Below are 22,563 nucleotides of genomic sequence, written 5' to 3' on the forward strand. Positions count from 1 at the left end.
CCACCCCCTTCGGACTGTCTCCAGCAGTTAGAGTGAGTCTACCCTTCTCTCCCGGGGAAGGGGCGCCGCGCGAGAGTTTCTCTCCGGGCCGGCGGAGGCCTTGGCACCGCCGGGGATGGGAAGAGAAAGTGGCCGCTGTCGCCCAATCAGCGCGTGTCTCCGCCACCCGGGACGGTCTCCCCGTCGGCCAATCGCAGCTCAGGGCTCCTGACCAAGCTTTGGGTGAAAGAACTAATAAATGCTCCTGAGCCCCGATCCCCGCACTCGGTGTCACAACGGGAGGAGACGCAGGCTGGCCGCGCTCCCGCCCCCACTCCCCCTCCCTGGCCGGCTGCGGCGCTCGGAGCCTCCTCCCCAGCTTCCCCCAGCTGCGGGGCCACTCGTGCAGACTCGTACCAAACTTTTCCGCCCTGGGCTCGGGATCCTGGACTCCGGGGCCTCCCTGCCCGCCCCTTTCCCCGGGTTCCTTCTCGAGCCTCTCTTTGGAGTAGGAGGGAGAATTCCCCCTCCCCGCGTCCCTCCCTCTCTCTTCAGCCTTTTTGGGGAGGGGCTCTCCACGCTTGGGGGAGTTCCCGAGGGTCACCAGCGCCGCGCTTGCCTTTCTATTTCGTCTCCACCTGGATATAATTTCCAAGCGAAGCTGCCCTCAGGATGACCACGCTGGCCGGAGCTGTGCCCAGGATGATGCGGCCGGGCCCGGGGCAGAACTACCCGCGCAGCGGGTTCCCTCTGGAAGGTAAGGGAGGGCCTCGGAGCCGCCTGGAGCCCAGGGCCGGGCCGGGCTGCTCGATCCCTACCCGGGGTCGTCACAGGATCCTGGGCAACCCGACCCTAGGAGGTAACAGTAGGGGCGAGAGCTTAACTCATTTTCTCTCTGCAAACCCTCACGGAGCTCGGCGACCCAGGCCTGCTTCGGGCCGGTCCACTCTCCCCCGTTGTTTTGGAAGTGCCGTGGCGGGGAAAGGATGAACCGCCATCTGAGCGCCAGAAAGCGACTTCTCTGCATTTTGTTCACCCAAAAGCGTCTCAAAATTATCCCGGCTGTGCCTCTATTTGCTAAACTCTTGCTCTGGAAGAAGAATTTTCTTCCTGGTGCAAAGTTGTGGTGGTGGACACCGCGTGGCATCGTGCTTGGAATTTTTCGTATTAATAGATTACTTAGAGCTCCATTCATCTCAAGTGGCATCTCGAAGTTTCCATAACCCGTCTGGGAAATTGCCTTTCAGTCAGTTGGAACATTCTGGGAATCCCAGGGAGCAGGAAGATTTGCAAGCCCGAGCCCTTCCAAGTATTTTGCTGAGTTTGGGGCACCCAGGCTGGGATGCTGATCTCGCTGGCGCTTGCCCTTGCCCTACATCCAGAGTAGAATGTAATACCCGAACACGAATGGAGGCAAGGGGCTTGCGAGCAGACCCGGCTGTAGTCTCTGTCCTGAGGCCTAACAGGTGACACTCGCTGCCACCTGCGGTCTCCTTTAGGGACCCTCTTTGACCCCCGGCTGCTGCAGTCTTAGCCGGAAACCCCAAGGGCTGTCAGCAACTCCAAGTTCTTTAAAAACAGAGTAGCCGCATTGGACAGGGTTTGGTGCCAGCAGCTTCAGAAGGCCAGAGCCTTGGGTGAACTTCTTTCTGACAGGAGGATGTTTCTTGAGCAAGATATGCTTTGTACCAGCCCCCAGGGGCTCTCCCCACCAAAGTTACCGCCTTTCCTGGTTCCAAAGGGAAGACAGTTGCCCCGGGGCAAGTTATTTTGCCCCGGTTTCTCCTTTCACACAAGATTATGTGCCCCCGATTTGCTTAATGATTTGGACAAGCGTAATTGGAAAAAGGTCTGGGGCTGGAGGTCGGATGTTCAGCAGTTTCAGTGATGAGACTGTAACATGGAGATTGGCCAAAAGAGTGCGAAATTAGGTGGGCTCATCTTTCCGACCGCTCACTGCTCTCCCCGAATGAATTTCCCTTTGCCTCTCTTTTCGCCTTCTGCTCTCAGTGTCCACTCCCCTCGGCCAGGGCCGCGTCAACCAGCTCGGCGGCGTATTTATCAACGGCAGGCCGCTACCCAACCACATCCGCCACAAGATCGTGGAGATGGCCCACCACGGCATCCGGCCCTGCGTCATCTCCCGCCAGCTGCGCGTGTCCCACGGCTGCGTCTCTAAGATCCTGTGCAGGTACCAAGAGACGGGCTCCATCCGTCCGGGGGCCATCGGCGGCAGCAAGCCCAAGGTGAGCGCGTGGGCCTGGCCTGAAGGCCTCCGGGCCTGCGCTTTCTGGGTTTAGGGAAAATAGGCAGCAGGCAAGGGGCTGCCATCTGGGGCTTTCCAAGGTTTTATTTTTAAAGTCTGAGAAGTGTTTGTGTGGGTGCGTGTTTGTGGTGAGAGTTGAGGGCCCATGGTCGCTGCCTCAGCTGAAACTCCTTGATAAGTGCTAAGGGAAATCTCAGGCCCTTTTGCAAAGGAGATACAGCATTTGTTTTTTACGCCGGGGACTGCTGGAATCCTCATAAAATAATTTTAATAGGCAAACGAACACCTAAAGCATGCAAGCCGTGTGAGCCCACCTGTTGTTGGTTTCTTCCCCAGGCATCTGTCCCAGCTTTCATCCACTCAATTACCTCTTCCAAAGTGAACTGAAGAGCCACTTTGGGCTTCCAGTGCTTTCTCTCCCAACTCCAGTCCCCCATCTCCTCCAGTCCAACTGTCTTCAAGGAGTCAAAGGCTACTGTGATCTGTTCTCTTTGTAATGAATGGATGACTTGGCTTTTAAAAAGCAATTTGGTGCTCTCCAAAAATTACTTGGTACCCTTTAAAAGTTGAAAGACTCACCCTGGCTAGGGCTGAGATAAAGATTAACATAGGGTCTGCCTTTTCTTCTGGATGTGGGGCAAACCCAGTATAACGTCTTAGTTGCCACAGGGCAAAATCAAAAGGAGAGTTCTGCTAAATGGAAGACTTCCAAAATACCCTTTTCCATTCTCCCACCCAACTCCCTTTGCAACCTCTCTCAGAATCTCTGGAAACCATTCTTATTGGGGGCAGGGAAGAGCCAGTCTCTCAAATTCATCCATTTGTTATCCACTCTTAATTTGTAAAAACCTTGATACTCACCATTTGCATTTCATTCTGCCCTTCACTTTAGTTAAAAATCTGTGCTTCTCTGGAGAGGTACAAATTGCAGGCCTAACCTGATTTTTCTGCTCCTCTTTCAAGCATTCCTTTTTTTGGTTTCGTTTTCATGTTGATTCTGTGTAAGGAGTTGCCTTTGTTTATTTCCAGGGATCAGAAAGTACATCCTCCTCCGCCCCCCAAAAATGTTATAACTCTTCTCAATTTATCTTGATTGTCGGATCTTATTTGTGAAGGAGGAGGGTCCCCAGGCTGCTCTGGGGTGGGCTGATTTCCTGTTTGCCTTTTCCTAAAAGGAAACTTCCCCGAGAGTTGGGGTCCCTTTGCTAGCAAGGGGGACCTTCCCAGGGCGTGCAGGAAGAAGCATCAGGTCAGGCCTGGAGATGTGGGGCCATCACATGTCGCCCAGAGTACTGGGTACCCATGCTGCCTGCCTGTTCTCTTAAAGCAGGTGACAACGCCCGACGTGGAGAAGAAAATTGAGGAATACAAAAGAGAGAACCCGGGCATGTTCAGCTGGGAAATTCGAGACAAATTACTCAAGGACGCGGTCTGTGATCGAAACACCGTGCCCTCAGGTACCAGACCCATTAACTAGTCCCGAGGCGCGGCAGTCAATCGCTATTACCCAGGCGCGTCCTAATCACCCAAAGGACCGATTTGGGGGATTGGGAGGCAGCCCCTCCCAGGGTCCTGGTATACTTGCGAACAGGACATACATGGCGTTTTAAGGAGCAGGTGGTGAGCTGCCTGTCGTGGGGTTGAGAGACCGTTCCTAAAGGCTCCCCAAGGAAGATTTCTGTCGAGGAGGCAGGGCAGGAAACGTGAGGCGAGGCCAACGTTTATTAATACTGATGTACCCCTTTTAAAGAGAAACGAATGTTTTGATAACCCCAACCGAAGTGAGTTGGGGCTGCGCGGGCCGACGCTTTGCCGGGTGCCCGAAGGAGGGGAGGCTCGGGCAGGAGTCTGACTTTTTCCCGGAGAGTCCCAGGGACCATCCGGCGCCCCCGGCAGCCAGCGGGAGGTGGAGGGGGACATGGGGGCGAGCGCGAAGGCGCGCGGGAGAGTTTGTTTCTAATTAGAAGGAAACTCCCTTTCCCCCACCCTGCGAGAACGAGATATTTCAGAGCATGGATTTGTTTACCAGACTGGAATCTGGAAAAAATAAATGGGGATAGTGCATTTCCTTTTGATTTTTACAATAGGAAACGATTCTGCAGTTGAAATTTAAACCCTTTATAGCCCCCCCCCAAAAGTTGAATTGCACAGTGAACGGGTCCGGTGTGGTTCTTCCTCCCTAATCACGAACCGCCGGGGTGCAGGCTGGAAAAGTGGGAGAATTCTCGTAGATGGGCGACCTCCAGCCCAGTCTATAGAGTCGAAAAGGGAAATGCTTCCTGCCGGGAAGAAAGGGACCGAGACGGCGGTTCCCGGCCCTACTTTGGAGACAAGAGCTTCATAGGCTACAGTATCCCAATAGCTAGATGCCGATTACGGAGGGGTTTGAGTGGGAGGGTGAGGGGGTGGTAGAAGGACGGGGATGCTGTCAGACGCAGGACGAGACAGGCAAGCTGTGAGGGGCAGCTGCTCCGGGGCTCCAGCTGGGGTTGGAAGGCCCCCTCTTGCACCGCCCTACATGTCTCAGTCGGATGCGCCCCCTCCGTCCTTCTGCCCGCAGTGAGTTCCATCAGCCGTATCCTGAGGAGTAAATTCGGGAAAGGCGAAGAGGAGGAGGCCGACCTGGAGAGGAAGGAGGCAGAGGAGAGCGAGAAGAAAGCGAAACACAGCATCGACGGCATTCTGAGTGAGCGAGGTAAGCGTCTGCGAGCTGAGGGCCTGCGCCGGGGCGGACAGCCGGCGCTCTGATGCTGTGGACCGAAGGCGGCCCAGTTCCGGCTCGTGTCAGCGTCCCTCCTCGCTCACATTCACTCCACCCGGGTAAAAGCATTCAAGTGAAAGACCAGAGACGCACTTGCAATTAGAAAACTTACTTCTTCCTATTTTATATATCGTTCTTCCGCACCACTCCCAACCCCCCTTGGCGTCCAGAGGTGCGGATTGCCGTTTAGGTGTGGGGGCTACCCCGCCCACCCTTAGGCATATGGGACTGGGTATCTCTGAGCGGTTGGGGGGCTGGGAACAGAGTGTGAGTTGAGCCTCCAGGGCTGCAGGGAAGCGGGTGGCGGGGTTGGTGGTGGGAGCTGTTGGTTGAAGGAACTTTTGCGTCCTTAGGAAAGGTCTGGATCTCCGGAGAGTTTCCCATACCAGAGGAGGCAGGACAGAGACAGAGACAGAGAGAGACTCTCAAAACTTCTTGGGCAGTGGGCAGCCACCCTGATCTGCTGCCTTATAAATATATATAAATATATAAAAATATTAAAACATATATATAAATATATATAAATATATATGTAAGTTAGCTGTTTTTTTCATTGTTTTAACTTGGTTTTCAAATGAGATGGAGTTAGATCCCTGTATGTCTTGGAAGTACAACCAGCCTAAGATCTGGATCTGGCCCGCAGTGCTCGCACCCTCTCTCTGCCCAGGGTTGTACTCACCCTCTTGTTGGCAGAGACCTGACAACATCTGGAGAAAAATCTCTCCCTCAGAGCCATCAGTGCAGCCTGCTTCCCTTTTACCTGCTTCTCCTCCTCCTCAGACTCTAAAGGCATCCCTGCTCTGCCCGCCACCCCCGCCCCCGCACCCAGAAAAAGGGATGCCAACTCCTTGGAGTTGAACTGGGAAGGGATCACCTAACAGGAGAGTCTCAGCAGTTTTGGTCTTGGGGGTGGTTGCTCCTCTTCAAAAGCACAGAAAACCGGGAGTCACCTGGCTTCCCTGCCCACAGCTGATTGTCCCTTGTGTGGGGCTGAGACTTCAGTGGGCTGAGTTGAATTGTCCCAGAGGGCAGGTGGCTCCCTAGGTGAGCTTGGAGTGGTCACTCACTGTGACCAGCTGGGTCCTTGCCCTCACCCAGTGGCGTTCAGGGTAGGACTGTGGATCAGGAAGCTTGTTACTTCTTTTAGATCATTGCCAATCTTGAGTGGATCGCTGGTCCTGAGCAGCAGGTTCACATACCAATGCCAAATCTGTACACAACCTCGGAGGGACATTCCGATTTAGATATTACAAATCCCAGTGCTGATTTCAGGGATAAACAGAAGCCTACATGCCTTGGCACACACACAGGCAGTCAGGAAAAGACACCAAAACCCACAGCAGGTTGGGCAGGGTGATACATATATTGTGGCTTCCCTCCCTGTAAAGCGGGGATTTCACGTGGCTCAGTCTAAGCTCCTACTTTTGGAGGGGTGCATTTTGCCCTCATCATCATCTTCAGGCCTAGAGGCATCATGGAGGTGCTGAGGAGGGAGGAAGGTGAGAAACTGGTCAACACCAAACCCAAAGGGCCCCTCTGGGCAGCGGGGCAAGGAGCCCGGAGCATCCGAAAGGGCTGGGAAGGGGAATGGGGGTGCCACGGCTTTGAACTGGTTGCTGCGGCCCTGGGTGCGGCAGACCAGCGGCTCCCTTGCAGCACAGGCAACCGAGGCCCAGGAGACAAAACGCCCCAAATGAGCTGGTCAAACATTTGTACAACTTTTCCAGCTTTTACAAAGAAGGCCTTCTCTACACAATCTACACTTGGAGATGAACTTGGGAGACAAAGCCTGGAGAGTCCATTGAAACTCACACTTTAGCTCTGCCCAGACAAAGCTCTGGCTCACAGCAGCTTGATGTGAACAAAGGCAGGCAACCTTTTTATAATTCAAGGAGAAAAGAAGAGAAAACAGCCCCACAAAGGCCAGAGAATAGACATTATGGGCTTGCAATGAGGGATGAATTATTCAATGAGCCCCAATAGCTGCTGCGCCAGGAAGTTTTATGGACTCTCCAGCGTGGAAAAAGTGGCCATTTCACCTACAAAATGTTTCTAGTCTTTTGGGCCATCTAGCTGGGCCGGCTGCCATTCAAGGGCAATTGCTACCATTTTAAAAATCAGAGTATTCTCCCCAGCAGGGGCTGTATTGTTAAAAACACACATGCACGCACGCACACACACACCTCGGAGGCTGAAGCCTAATTTAATTTGGGGTTGTCAAGGAAGATGCAGCGGCCGTCTCTTCAGTGCCTCTAGTGCTCTTTCCAGATGCGCCCTGGAGGGCAAGAGGGGCCCAGAGAAAGGACAGAGTGAAGTGTAGTTTGAAGGGAAGTCTAGAAACCTCAAAAAATTCTCTTCCTTGTTTGGGCACCCAAAGTCACAGGCTGCCCCGCTCGTAAAATGGAATGAATGTTGATAAAGGGTTTTGAGTTCCCTGGCAGAGGGGAGGAGACTGGCCGAGGAAGGAACTTTGGGTGCCCTGACCTGGGCTGTGTGCTTTCTGGAGGTTCCAGCTTTCTTGCGGTCTTGTGGGGTGCTGCAGAGACTGGCTCTCCAGGGGACAGACAGCTTTCTGCTTGTCACACGCTGGAACACGGGAAGAGAGAAACCCCGAAAGAGGTCAGAAGTGCCGTCGGTTTTCTCTGCAGGGTCTTGCCCTTTCTCCCAGATGGCCCCTTTCACCTTCCCAAATTACCCCTGTCCTTCGCCCAGTCCAAGAGCAGGGTGGCGTGACAACTCAAGGCGCTCAGGCCCACGCGCCTCAGCGCGCACCAGGCGCTGAGCACGCCTGTTGAGTCGGCCCTTCCAGCTCCTTTGTCGGGGTGGAGGGAGAGGGTTGGGCCGCCAGGGACACCCCCGGCCCTACGGCCGGCACCGGGATCGGAGCAGGCGCGGCCGGAGGAGCCCAGCCCCGGCCGCGGCATCGGAGGCAGTGGGCACGGCCGGCTCGGCGGCCACTCAATGGGCGCCTCTGTTCCTCCCCCCGGCGCGGCCGAGCGGGCCCGCGGGCGCCGCCACAATGGGCCGGCCCCCACTCCTGCGCCCTGCGCCAAAGCGCCGCGCCGCCCCTCCCCTGCGCTCCGGCCGGCTCGAAGCTTAGCTCGCCGGGCTGCAGCCGACTCAATTGCCTCCTTTATGTCCTTCTCACTTTCATCTAGACACAGCCCGCCTGCCCCCCTTCTTCTCCCCCTTTTTTTTCTCCTTTGCCTGAGGCTCACATTAGTGAAATTTCTGCAACCTCCCCCCATTTTTTTTTCTTATTTTAAAGAAAGCCCTTAACACAAAAGCAGTGACTAATCAATAGAAACTGCGCCTTCATCTCTTTCTCCAACTCCTCCTCCGCCTCCTCCTCCTCTTCCTCCTCCTCCTCCTCCTCCTCCTTCTCCAGCAGGGTGACGCTTTTCCTGTTTGTGAGTTTTGGGAAACATTTTTGCTTTGTGCCGTAATGGAATTAGAGGACAGATGAGGACTGTAAATGGACACGCGACTGCAAGACTCTCCCTTAAATATTTAGATGCAACGCTACAATTACTGACTTGTTGCAGCGGCTTTGAAGTGGCAGCTCGGGAGTGCAGGGGGAAAGAGGCCAGATTGCCAAATTGATGTTTTGATTGGGGCTGGAGATACACTTTCTTAGGACTTTCCTCCTTTTAAAAATCACTAGTGAGCGTGGGAGGTTTTGAACAATTTCAGATTGAGCTACACTCCAAGGATAGTTCGGTTGGGGCTTATACTCCATTTATGTCTCTCCCTTCCCGTTTGTCATTTATGAACAACAAGGCTGGCTTTTTATTTGAGAAAATAGAAGTGACAAAACTTCTGCTCCAGTCCCCGTTTTGTTTGTAGACTTGTGAGCTTTTTTAAAATAACGAGGACGACGTCAGTTTTTTAGCGGGGCATGTGATAAAGCAATGAAAAACTCAGAAAAGCGTTTGGGGCTTTGAAGTATTCCATTTCCAGTGGAAACATGAAAAGAGCACGTTATCATTAACGGGAGTGCTACCGAAGTCGCGGGGGACGGAAGGCCGCGCTCCCCCAAGTTAGCAGGGAAGCACATTTTGGCGCGAGGCAAGAAAGGCGGGGAGGAATTTTCCCACATATTAAAATCCTGGGGTGTAGAATCTTAGGTTTGTAGCATCGGAACCTTTTCTGAAGTGGAGAGTCACTCTGTAAGTCCGTTTGTCAGAATCACGAATTCGATGTCGTCTTCTAGTCTTTTGAGTAAATTTCACATTTTCTGAAGCCCTTACAAAACTCAATAAGGAATACCACTCAGTGAAAAACTGGCATTATCAGAACATGACTTTTAAAACACCACGCGGCGTTCTTTTAAAGGACAGAGAGGTGACAATGTTCCTTTTGGAACGATTTAGAAAGAAAACCCCAGATTCTGGATCCTAGGTCTTTCCTTTCGCTTGTTTTTTTTTTTTTTTTGTTGTTGTTGTTGTTTGTTTCGTTGACTGCTGTATGCTTACTTTCTGGCCTTACTGAAAACATGCAGATTTTCTAATTAATGCTTGAAATCGTGTGTTTATTTTGGGGCTTGATTTGATTGTTGATAGCACGGGAATAGGGGCGAAGGGGCTTGAAATGCGTAATAATTACTGAAGGGTCATTTAAGAGTCCCCAGGGCTGCGCAATAAAACCCACCGGAGCGGTGAGGCCGAACCAGCAAGTGCGCCTGGGTTCAGGAGAGCGGACTCTGCGAAAATCAGTCAGGTGAATAGGAGCGTTGCCACTGAGCCCAGTTTCAACATCCATGAATACATCTGTTTTGAGGGCGAAAAAACCCTTTCTAACCATGAGGTTCAATGTTTCAATTGTGCATAAGTAAATAATGAAAATTAAAAGCCGTAACAGCAGCAACAAACGGTGAGACCGAGAATTTACCTAGAACTAGGGCAGAGGAGGTTCAGTTCGGTGGGATTCTAGGACAGGTAACTTATTTATGCGGGTAAATAAAGATTAAAGAACCATTAAGAATGTACATATATAACTAACAAGACACTAAAAGGCAATTAAGCAGTCAGTTTAATGCCTTATCTCACTGGCTGCTCTCAGGTTGTTTTACAACCAGGAATTAAAATCTGAAAAGGAAGTTTTCAGCAGCTCTGGCCAAATATTGATTAAGTAGCTGTTTGTTGATAGCATTGTTACGCATTAAAAGGCCAGGATCCGGCCCCTCAGTGACCATCTTCTATTGTGAGGGATTCTTAACCACAGAGATCAAAGCGGGATCATTTCAACTTATCTGTCTTAGAAAATCCTCCTTTTCCTCTGAAACCTCTAAGGAGGATTGACCAAATTCTCTTGAAGAAATAGGAACCCAAACCAGTTACTTGTCGTAGGTTTGCAGAGAAGAGATTCATGGGGTGTTTTTAATTATCCTATGGTGATTTCATGTTTAGAATTTAGGCTAAGATGGTTAGTTTATCATCAAATAGATTCTCTTTTTGGGGGTGGGGTTGGGGGGTGGGATGGGAAGCATGTTCCTGAATTTCTAAATATGGAAGTTTCACTGAATTTGCTTTCCAAACTGGAATGAGGTAAAGGAAAGATGTCAGATTTTTATGTAAAACCAGGTGGGGAATAATTAAATACACAGGAAACTGGGAGTTATGTTGACTACATTTCTCTACATGTGTTTCCATAATTTTTGTGTTTATAGATGGTTAGATGAGTCTCATGTATATTTTAAAACCCCCTAGAATGTAGAAGTAGATATGTGTTTGTGTGTAGCGTTTGTGCATCGTTAGAGTTTATTTACAAGTCGGTCACTATGAATTATGCTGGCAGTAAACTATACCAGTTGCACAAAATAAAGGTTTATTTGTCCTATGGATTACACTCTGGAGAGTCATCTGAATTTGAGGTATCAACACAGCCTCCCAATTCATATTCAGTACTGCTGCTGAAAACTAGGAAAAATATTTTCCGAATGATTTTATAACTTTTTTGGCTGTGATTTTTAGATGAACTACTACACTTTGTTTGTTTGTTTAAGAATTCAGTATATTTGGATAGATTTTTCTTTTATTATGAAAGCTAAAATTCCTGCAAAGGCTTTTTTGGAAATACCATCTCCACTCTTCTTTGAAAATCCCAACACATCACTCTCACTGAGGTTGTGAAATTTATGCCAGATTCAAGCTTTGAATATTTAAATGCACAGCATGGATCTGCCCATGCGGGGAGATTTCTGAATCCCCTTCTTTAGGACTGTGTTCATTTGAGTTCTAAATCATTGTGCATTGGGCTTTATTTGCATTTCATTTTATTTTTTACTTTCTTATTCACTCTTGAACAAGCTGAATCTTTGACAGAGTCAGAATCACTAGTGGATATTTTCTAGTATTTTCTATTATAATCTTCCAGTTAATTGATAGTCCACCTATGCTCAAGTATTCTTTGATACAGTCCCAATCATTGGTGGTGTAGACAAACTCCCTGAGATAGATTAAGGTAGGCATGTGAGTCAACTCAGATCTGTTATGGTTACCTTGTCCTGGGTCCAGACACAGCATTAGAGAGTTCCTTGTTGCGTGATCCGCACGTACATGTACAGTTCATGTACATATGGCAGTTAAAGAGACTTTTCCCCCTTGGGTATCAGGCTGTGTTTTTTTACTGCCAGGGGGACAGAAGAGCAGAGCTCCAAGTTGAACTGTGAAAGAGAAGAGTGATCACAGAAAGTGAAAGAGAACTTCCCACGTTACTCTTCTCTTGGAAGGTGCACAGCAAAGCAGGAACAGAGGGCCAACCTCTGCCCTGTTGGGAAAGGTTTCCTTGCCCCACCTGCAGCCTGTGGTAGAGTGTGGCATGACCCAGGGTTCAGCTCCATGTTGCAGTGTTGGACCAAACACTTGAAGAAAAAGGAAGCTTCATTTAATGCTTCATAGGTAGAATTTATATTTATAGACCAATGTACACTTTGAAACTAACTTTCAGGTGTGGGGAGTTAAAGCAGAAGAGAGAGGGGTGAGTATGAAGGGGCAAATGAAAACTTTAATTTTAAAAAAAGCTTGAGTAAAAGGATATTATTTTGATTAAGTATATTTTATTTGATCTGGGTATTTTTGGACCACATTATAAATTAATTGTTAAGCTGCAGTTCAGTTGTTCAAGTGAGAGTTTTGATAAGCCATGTATGGACCACATTGTGAATCCCTTGACAGCTGTACATTATGGAGCTTATTTTATATTTAAAATACTGTACTGTACATAGGAGGTATGTTATCTTCTCCTTATTTGTATGTTTACCATGTACTTTGATGTTTGAAATGTTATCTACTGGGATGGCCACTTATATTTCTAGAACAGATTGGATTTTATGCACCTTTTTTCCTTGAATTAACAGCAATAAAAAAATGAAAAAAAAAAGGATTGAAAGAGAGGAAATACCACTCTCTCTTCAAAAAAAGCTCAGATTATCTGGGTTGGGATTCTACTCCCAAATGAGCAGAATATATAAAATTTCCAATTTGTAACCAGAACATGCATAGTTATCATAACGCCTATTAACATTATAAAGAATCTATTCAAGAGAGATGAGTTAGCGCTATACGATTGTCAAAGGGGGAAATATGAAAATCATGGGAAATAGTTGTTGAAGACACTTGAGCAATAATAGCTTTTACGAATTCTTACCTTCAGTGTCTGTTTTCCTTCTTCCCTGATAAAAACTAAGAAAAGACGAAGATAATTTCTGCTATGGAAGTGGTCATTTCTCTTTAAGAAATAAATTGTATTATAAGAAAGGGCAATGTAAACTTTAGAATTAGATTGGATGCACAAATCTCCTAGAAAGGAAAACTGTGAGTAAGTGGTTTACCTGGCACATTGCATGTAGCAAAGTTTTGTAGCATTTAAGTTTTTGCTGCAGGATTTTAAGTAAAACAGCACAACAAAGAACCCTTTCTCTTGCGATGAACCAATTTGATCAAAGTAGTCTGAGGTTGTATGTCCTCCTTACTGCAGTGATTGGGAAATGAATCTTTCTCAATAAAACAAATGAGAACTCAAGACAGGCAATATAGCAAACTAGCTGTATATTTTTGTCCTTAAACCTGGTTAGTGATTTCCTGACTCTTATGTACATTTGTTTGGCCAGATTTACTGCATCTGTAACAGTGTATTAATATAAACTCTTGATTCTAAGAGCCAGTTTCCTACTCACCCTGGACCTAATTTTGGTGGATTTCATTTTAAAATAGCTGACCAAAATGCTTTGTGAGAAGGATGGGAGAATCTTCTTGGCTGACCAACATAGGATTGAAAGAGAGGAAATACCACTGTTTTTCAGCATTTAAACATTTCCAAGATCGTATTGAGAATTCACACAGTATAGTTTCATGGAGATGTAAATGTAAATTTTGAAAATTTTCATAACCGGGTGGTAAGCATTGTTTCTGAAAACAACTGCACAATTAAATGCACTTGGCCTTAGATGGAAACAATAAGTCAGGCTGGAATAGTTAGAAAGGAAAATTAATTGCTGTGCGATTTGTTTTGCAACATGAAATTGATTTTGTTTTTGTGTACTCTCATAGTAAATACTTATATGGTCACATAACAAATTTGCATTTTTAACAGAGAGCCTACATTTGTAGGCTTCAGATTTTTACGGGTACACAGGTATGCTAAAAGTAAACCATCAAACCCACCTTATCTTATTTTTGTGGCTAACCCTAGTATAGGCACAACTTACCCAGTTATCAAGCATTTGAGCATTATATAGGGGTATTAATCCTTACTTATTTGCTTCAGAGGGTCCATTTTCTAAAAGAAAATATTTAATAATTTAAAAATGATTGTAAACTCATAGAGTCTATCTTCAAACATATATCTTAAAATTCTCCCAAGATTCATATATAATATCATGATTAAGAAAATCTTGGCCAAAGAGTGTGTGTGTGTCTCTGTTACCATGGTTGAGCTTAACCTGAACTAAAGAAAATTAATTGGTCCAATTCATTTTATTACAGTAAAAGCAACAGGTTCCTTCCTTCTGAATACCCATTTGGCCCATTTCCTGACTGAGGTTCATGAAAGCAATTGGGTATTTCTACTTTGACTTAAACATACCTCTTTTTTGTGTCTTTGCTTGCTTTTTTAAGAACACAGTACCCAAGATAAAGGTGGCCCGTTCTTGCTTCACGAATTTTACCCTAGAATTGAAACCAAGCCCATTTCAGGTGTGACCCCTTGAACTTTACTTTTGACGTCTGTAAGATAGATTCCTTACATCATCCTACTAACTTCCTGGGGTGATATGAAGATAAAATGAGAAGATGCAAGTTACATGCAAATTATAGGAAAACTCAAAATCTGGGGGTGGGGGGGTGAAAATCTTCTGAATGTGCAGAAAGTGACCAGCCTACTGGCAGATGGGCTCTGCCCAAAGGCAGATAAAAGCTTAATTCAGGGCTTAGGAGCAACAATGAAGACCAACACACACACACACATACACCCCCCCTCCACAAAGTCCACTTTCACTGAGTCAGAAAATATTTGAATTTATATGCAGCTATTTCATGTAATAGACCTTATTGATTTAATAGATATGAAAAACAATAACATTCTGAAACCATTCACTCAGATGTCAAAAGATACTTAGTTTTTCTCCCAGTTCTATAAAGATTACTTTTCTCTCTTAGATTAACTTGGTTTTTAACACTCCTCCAGATCAAACTTTCCTTTTTGTTACTTGGCACAAGTACTTTTCGTTCCATCAGAGATTGGCAAACAAGTTGCTTTTTGAAAATAGTCTCACACAGACATTCTTAACTCCTTTATTCCTATCATAATCCTTTGTTTTGTGGAATTGTCGTGGTACAGTTTCTCAATACGTCTCCTCTTTAGCCCACTTCATTGTTCTTAAACGTCTTCATAGCTCCACACCTTGAGATGGTGGCCGTTCTTTCTTTGTGTGTTCTTATTCCCGCTCCTTTAAAGTTGAGTTCAGAAATATTAAGACTTTCCATAACAGTGCTTTGTAAACTGGGGGATCCTTTGCAATGGCCCCTCTCTATCCAGTCCCCAAAGCCTGGGACTTCTGTGTTATCTGGGAGTGAAAAGAAAAGTAGCCTGGCTTGTAAGGTGTGGGGAGCTGGAGAGTGCCTGCCCCATGTGCGTCCCGCTGGTGCAGCTTGCCAGTGCAGCCACCGGAGAGAAGGAGGTTGTTTTCTTATCCCCGCATGCACTGGTCTGACCTGTCTCCGAAATAGGTCAGGCTGGGGCACAGCCAGTTTATGCAGCTGCTGCGGCTTAGGCGTCGCGGCAGGCAGCCGGGGCTTCTTGGCCGGCCGGCCCCCAGTGAACTGATAAAAATTCGCCGGCCAGTCATGAGGCCTTCCTTCTGGACTGTGCGGCCCCCTGAAGGCTTTTAGATGCAAGGAGACTCCTGGATTATGGGGGCCAACTCGTAACCTCAAAAGGGAAGCATTCTTTTATTCCGAGATTGCCTTCTAGTCCATTGGAACAGTCATGTGAAATAAACGCTTTGTCAGTTATTTTTGAATCATCATATTTAATTTTGACTGGGGAAAACATTCACTCTGATCATAATTCAAAAAAATATATAAGGATGTACAGTGAAAAGTGTCCCTCCCATCCATATCCCTCAGTATCTTGGCTATCTTTCTAGGGAGTCTGCATAAACAAGCAATTACATTCCTGTCTTTTAAAAATGTCCTCTCTTCCCCTTAGGCACAAATGGTAGCCTACTGTAGAAACTATTTTGTGTCTTGCTTTCTTTCCCCCCCCAACTTTTGAATATATCTCAGCAATTACTGCACATCAGGGTCTGATGAGGTCCTCAGCCTATTTGTATAGCTGCATAGTATTCCACTGTTTTGGCAAATGATGATTTATTGAACATTAGATTGTTTGCAATCCAACAGCACCATTTGGTACAGGTGTGGGTTTATTTGTAAAATAATTCCTGCATGGTAGAGACAAAGGGAATGGCTTGTTAATTTTGAATGCTCTGGTGTTTGGTTCTGTGTTGAGAACAAATGGTGGTGTGCTTGGAAAAGCTTGGAGCAGGAGCATAGGTGCCTCTGGCTGCTTGCACAAGAAAAACGAAACACTTTGCTTTATCACTGTATGCATGCAAGAGCATAGGTTTTAAAGTCTCTGCTTAGGAAGTTGTTCTGTTAACAGTGACGACCCTCTGGAAATTCCTCTACTATTTTGTTACTTTTCCAAATGAAGCATTCTCTAAATTCAAGGAAAGTTTTTTTTTTTAAGTATTGGTTTCTCTTTTTATTCTTTCTCTCTTGTTGACTGCTTATTTCATTTCATCCCTACCAAAGATGTCTATTTATGTTAAGCATTCTTATTTTTCTTTCCAGTTTAAAAATGATGGGTGGTTTTTAAAGCAATTTAGAGGCAACTCATCTTGATTGTTTAGTTAACAAAAGAGAAATTGCTTTTCAGGGCCACGAAATTAGGTTTGAACTAGCCAGAGAGTAGATTTTGAGTAATAAAACAGGGTCTTGTATTTCTAATTTTTGAGAAGTGCTAGCTAGCCTGCTGCTCTAGGGGTTTCTGGAGCTTGGTAAAGGCTGATTTTTAATTTCATGAAGTTTTAGAGGGTTTGCATCCATTCCCTTCTGTGCACAAAAGACTTTTTATGTTTTTGCACATACCTTGCCTCCCCCAAATCACTTTGGCCTATTTTTCCTTAAATCTGATGCTCGGGAATTCAGTTTGTTGATGCTGAGTACCTGGCTTACCTAAGCTGGAAGCGCGGGTCTGTGACATGAGCCAGAAAGAACTGTGCTCCAACTCTATGAGAAAAACAACCCTCTCCCAACCCTCCTGAGATGTGAACGCCAATTAATATTATAAAGTAAATGTTTCAAGTCTGCCCTCTTTAGGAATGGGCCTTTCAGAAACTAGAGAAGGAGTTGAGGCTAAAGATTTATTTTTGAAAATCAAAATCTTGATTCAGCTCAAAAAAAAAAAAAAATACAGAAACACAAACACAAGTCTTCTTTCTGGACTGTTCCTGCTGCCAGCCCCAGAGGGTGTAGCAAAGCTCTGCCAGGAAGGAAGGTGTGTTCTCCTAGTGCTAGAACTTTTGTTTGTGCTTAGATAGAAGGCGGTTGGCTGGCTGCTCTGGGTTCTTTCTGCCTCCCCTCCGACTTGCTTATGGAAATCGAAAGGAGTCTGTTTGGGGAGGTAAACAACCTGGTGTTAAAAGTATCTGCAAAGAGACGAGAAGCATGAAATGCAGTTGTTCCCCCCTTCCCTGTTCTCTGCGTGTAATTTGGATTGAATCAGACCCATCATTGGTGGCATCTGATTACTACCTATGAAAGTATGCAGCTCCCCACATAGGAAGGAGGTCCTAGGGAGGGTTAAACCCAATGAGGAGACTTTTGGTTTGTTTGTTAGGTCGCTGTGATGTTCTCGACAGAAGTTTAAACCATAGAACGTAAGTGTTTTTCAGACCCTGCATCGGAAGAACAACCAAACTTTATAATCTGGACACATCCTCACCTGTTTCTCATTCACACAAGTACAGCAAACAAAGGCATTCTCCAGGAGAGCGGCTCCTTATTAGCAACAGAGGGTTCTGGTGGGAGAGTTGTCCCCTCTCTTCTGGTCTGTGGATTTGTAGCTTTTTGAAATAAAAAGATACCCTGAATTCATCTGGGGGAAATACTTCAACTTTCCATTGAATGATTCCCCAAATGAGTGGGAGCTCAGTGTCTGGAATTGTTGGTTATATTTTGGAAAATAGTGGAACTTCTAACCTCTTCCTAGACCATTTCTAAAGGGGGCTAGGAGTCCGTTTCAGGGAGCTGAGCAAATAAATGGGGTCTCCTCACAGCATGTCCAACAGACTAGCAATATGCCAGAGCAAGATATGATTCGGGAAGCCATCCAGCATGGAAACTTTCCAGGTGATGGATTTGCTTGGCTTTTAAGCAGACAGGGAACATCCGGGGCTTGGGTGGGCATGACACACATTTATCAGAGTGCAGCAGAAAGGCAACTTTTATGGTCTCTTGCTAGAAGCCAATGTCTGCTTGTGGTCACTGACCCTGCCAAGCTCTGAATATTTGCTGAATTTTTGTCTGAAAGAAGGCGGCAAATAGAGAACTGGGATTTAGCATCAGGTCAGAAAGTGCAAAGAGCCAGGCTTAAGAGAACAGGGACTGGGGGCTGCCCCATAGGACAAGGGAATTGTCCCCAGGTAGAAGGCCAGAGGGGAAGCTCCAGACCTGACATATTTGGGGTTCAGCTTCTGAGCTTTTCTTAGTGAACTTTTTGAGCCTTGGCTTCTCTCTGTCTTCTTGCCTGTGGAAGGTGCCAGCTGGTATTTCTCAGGGAATTGCTGAGTACAGGTAGTTGGAAGGCCATCTCATCTTATTTCCTCAGTGAGTGCCCAGTAGTGTAGGGACATACAGATCTTGGGCAGGTCAAAGCTAGTACTTGGCATCTGCCACGCCCTTGTGTCATGTTACCTGTCCTTTGTAGGATAATTGAAACTAAGCCACCGAACCAGCTTTCATTTCGAATGGGGTATTAGCATATATCTTGGGCAGATAAGAAAGAGGAACAGTTTCCTTATTACAAAATACAAATGACACAGAGAACCAAATTTTGTCTGAATCTTTGTTTGTTGGCTAACTTTCATCATTTTATTGAATTACTATAATTTAATGTTAGTAGTTTAAAAATTTTTCCCCTGAAATGAATCCTCTTTATTTTATTTTTTAAAAAAATGGAAAACGCAAATTAAATTCATTAGGAAAGACAATGACTATCTTTCACATGGAAATTTCTGGTTCTTCAAAGATCCTTTCGGAGAGAATTTAGGAAAAATCGAACTGTCACTGAAACTGTAGTTTATAGGAAATGATGTTACCAGAACAAGTCTGGGCTTTCATAGGGATGTTTGAAAATCTCCCTCCCCCAATGCTTCTTTCAAGACCGTTGAAAATGTTTTTCCCCTGCTCCCTGTATAAGGACCTTGGGTAAAAAGAGGGGGATCCATCTCAGATGTCCCCTTGTCTTTCCTGTCTCCTCCACCTGCTTATCCTACTTCCCTCTGGCTTGCTGTTCCCTTGTGTACCCCTACTACACACACACACACACACACACACACACACACACACACACACACACACACATTTCCACTAAGCTCCACTGCATTCACACTGAGACTCAATCAGTTACCCCTCCTAGGGATGTTTGTAGTTTCCAGAAGGACCCTGGGAGCTCATAATTAGCATGGAGGGAGGGATACCTAATGGTATCCATATAGGAAAGACTTTTGGCAGGAGCAAGGGGTAAGTTTCTGATGCCTCTCAAGTCACACCTGCCAGGATCCTATCTTCACTGAGAGAGGGCAGGACCAGTTGTGCAATGAAGGACCTCCTAGCTGACAGGCACAGCCTGCCAGGGCATGGTGCACCTTGGAGCTAGCCAGAGGAGGCAGGGCCAGGTGGGAATAAGAGCATCTTCCACCCACACTTCCTGGTGCCAGGGAAGGACCTTGGCTGGTATCCTTGGCTTTCTGGCATATAGCAGGGCTGGAAGGACATGAAGGTTCTGTTCTGGCTTGGAGCCAGAGACAGGGCACTGTGGGGACCATCTTGCCTCGGAGCTCAAGACCCTTCCCAAGAAGCAAACATCTGATCTGAGTTCTTACATTTCTGGGGCTGCCTGGACAGTGATTGGAGGTCAGAAGTGAGATTCCCTCCTCAAGACAACTAGGGCCCAAGGGGCATCCATCATGGATCCACTGGCTGGGAGAGCCTTTGGGAAGGGCTCTAAAGCACCTATGGAGGCCAGAGAATCCTAGACTCTCAGTGCTGGGGCCCTGAAGAGCCTCAGAAGCACATTGTTTGGGAGATGTAAGCCACGAGGGTCCCAGTGGAACAGCTAGGATTTATTCTACCTGCAAAATATCGGGTTTGGAAAAAGCCTGTCTTGTTTGAGGACTGTTAAATGATCTTGGATTCCTGCTGAGCCCTCAAAGTTAGGACTTAGACTCGATCAATGTGTTACAAGTATTAGGTAATGACAATGGCTACAAGCATCTAGAAATAGCCCCCATCCCAAACCCCCAGGACCTCTCAACTGGAGGTGAACCTTGCCAGAGGTGGGTTCACCATGGAGCTAATGAACTTCAGCTCCAGGGCTCCTTACCTGTGTGAGCCCCTTGCAGGCTCTGGGAGCAGCTCACACAATGTCTTCATGCCTTTAGGTTTTGCAACTTGCAAAATTAAGATATTAGTATTTATTTCTCAGGAGGGGATTCCTAAAGTATAAGAGCTTCTACCTTGTCCTAATTCAGTGAAGGGTGGGGAAGTAGAGGTGAGGAGAGATGGGGTCCCTGTGCATGGAGGGTAGCCTGTCACAGCCAAGTGTGAGAGCAACATAATAATAACAATAACAATAATAAATGCTATTGTTATTATAAATTGGTTAATAATAAATAGACTTGTTGGGCTTTAGAGTTTCCGGAATGCTTCCTCATTTCTTATGTCTCATCGTATTTACTCATGGAGCCCAAGTCTGTGTCTGGCAGTGTAGAGCAGCTGGGAATTTACTGGTGTGGCCCTTACACCCCATGGCACCCTCAGTCCTGGCAAGGAACTCCTTAGAGGGATCCTGGACGGCCTTCTCACGAGACAATGAGGAATCTCTGTCCACTCACTGGCTCTGGGCAGGTGGGCAAGGCTCTTAAATTTGGGGGGCCTTAGTTCCCTGAGCTATAAGGCTGCTTTAGGCAATTTTTAGATGTTTCTTGGAGGTCTTCAAACTATTACTGTGACCGGGTTGCTTTCCTTCTCTGGACCTCATTCTACCTTCCTTTGGAAAACGAGACGCTGTCGTCCCTCCCAGCTCTGTCAGGCTGTGGCAGTTGCGGCCGTGTCCTGCTCACGTACTCTCAGCAGACACCTAGAGACCCCAGTCAGTTGTCTGAGGAGACAGCGGGGCCTCCAGGCAGCTGGGGAACCAGACCAAGGATGGAGAGACCTGTGGCCACTCGATACCTTAGAAGGTGAGCACCTCCTCCTCATCTCGTCTTTGGAGGGAGTCCCTAGGTGCCGGGAGAGTGAGGGTGGGATGGAGGAGTGCTGCGCCGTGGAACAGGTGGATGCTCCGGCTCCTCTCTTCCTCACCCACTCGGGGAAGTGCCTGCTTTCTTGTACCTCCTGGCAAGACTGAGGCTCCTAGGAGAAGCTGGAAAGACTTGGAGGTATTGTTTAGAGAGCTTTCCCTTAAGTTAGAGTTGCTTAAGCAGGATGGTGACGTTCCCTCTTTCAAAAATGCTACATTTTCCTTGTGACCAGAGAGTGACACATAAGATTTTTGATAACTGACCCAGTCAAAGCTAGAAACCGTCTGGATTTGAGGATGAGAATCAGACAAAGTTACCTTCACACCCTCTGATTCTGTTGTCATATCTTAAACTTAAATGAACTTCCTCATTAATAGTTGTCACAATCTAAATTGGATAGACAAGACTTTTTTTTTTTGGTCCATGAGTCAAAACACAGGTATATTCACGACTACACATATAATCACGAATTTTAAAATATCTTATTTGAATCAGTTATTTGTTTTCCTGAAAAACAGAGTTTGAGAGTAAATTGGTGAAGATTAAACAGTAGATAATTTCAAATCAGAAAAGCTGTATTGCTTTTGCAAGGACTTTGCTATGAACCATTTTAGAAACATGAAAAGAATGTGAGAAATATTTTTGTTACATGAAAACAATTCAAGGCAAGATGTCATAACCTATCAAGAGGAGATTTTAATAATATTTTCTACTCACTTTTTTACTTTTGAGGAAGAAAATTATTTCAACATTGACTACATATTGACTTTTTAGGTATATATTCTGAGAACAGAAAATGATTCATTCAAATGCTGCAATTTTTAATTGCAAAGACCAAATGGTGAAATTAATTATATAAAATACATTGTGAAAATTTGTGGGTGGTGGTGGCTTGAGGAATTTTTAAACAATGTGATAGCTAAACTAATATTTGTGTGCGTAATTTTTCTTACATATCTGATATCTATAGTTCGAGTTGTTGCTTTCTTTCTTACACACATAGATTTGTGAATCATATGTAAATAAATATTGCTACAAAATATCTACTAATCTTTTAAAATAGAAGGTGAACAGTTATAAAATGAGAGCATCAAGAAAAGAAACTATACCCCTTTTATACATTCAGAATAATAAGTACTACTGTTTACCCTATGAAAGAGTTTGTTTCTATTTTTCTTAGTGATTATCCTGTCCTCAGATCAAATGTATTGCGATTTTGAACTTTGAATCACAAATTTATATTTGTATTTGATAAGAGAGAAAGCCCCTACTTGACCTGCAGATTAAAGAAGAAATCTGATCTTAGCTACTTTTAGCCAACATTAGAACTTTTGTTGAGTAACTCCATACAAATCAAAACAATTCAAGTTATCGACTCCCCATATCCATAAGCAAACCTCTGACTTATGCCCACATGAATTGGGTTCCAACAGGTTTGAAGAAGATGAATTTGTGAGAGTTATGGCATAC

At 46.0% G+C, this 22,563-nt stretch overlaps 1 protein-coding gene across 2 annotated transcripts in view; it reads left to right on the forward strand.

The window, feature by feature from the left end:
* The first annotated feature begins 268 nt into the window (after positions 1-268).
* Positions 269-22,563, forward strand: part of PAX3 (paired box 3) — an 88,977-nt gene continuing 66,682 nt past the window's right edge. Inside the window, exons 1-4 of one of the 2 annotated variants that reach the window (XM_017654236.3) lie at positions 269-736; positions 1,990-2,225; positions 3,573-3,702; positions 4,806-4,940. In XM_017654236.3, coding sequence (XP_017509725.1) covers positions 652-736; positions 1,990-2,225; positions 3,573-3,702; positions 4,806-4,940 — 586 coding nt within the window. In that variant the 5' untranslated portion in view covers positions 269-651. The remainder of the gene's footprint in view (positions 737-1,989; positions 2,226-3,572; positions 3,703-4,805; positions 4,941-22,563) is intronic. The other variant, XM_017654237.3, reaches the window with a different exon arrangement.

This window comes from Manis javanica, chromosome 12 (assembly GCF_040802235.1).
Source record: "Manis javanica isolate MJ-LG chromosome 12, MJ_LKY, whole genome shotgun sequence".
In the NCBI taxonomy this organism is placed as follows: Eukaryota; Metazoa; Chordata; class Mammalia; order Pholidota; family Manidae; genus Manis; species Manis javanica.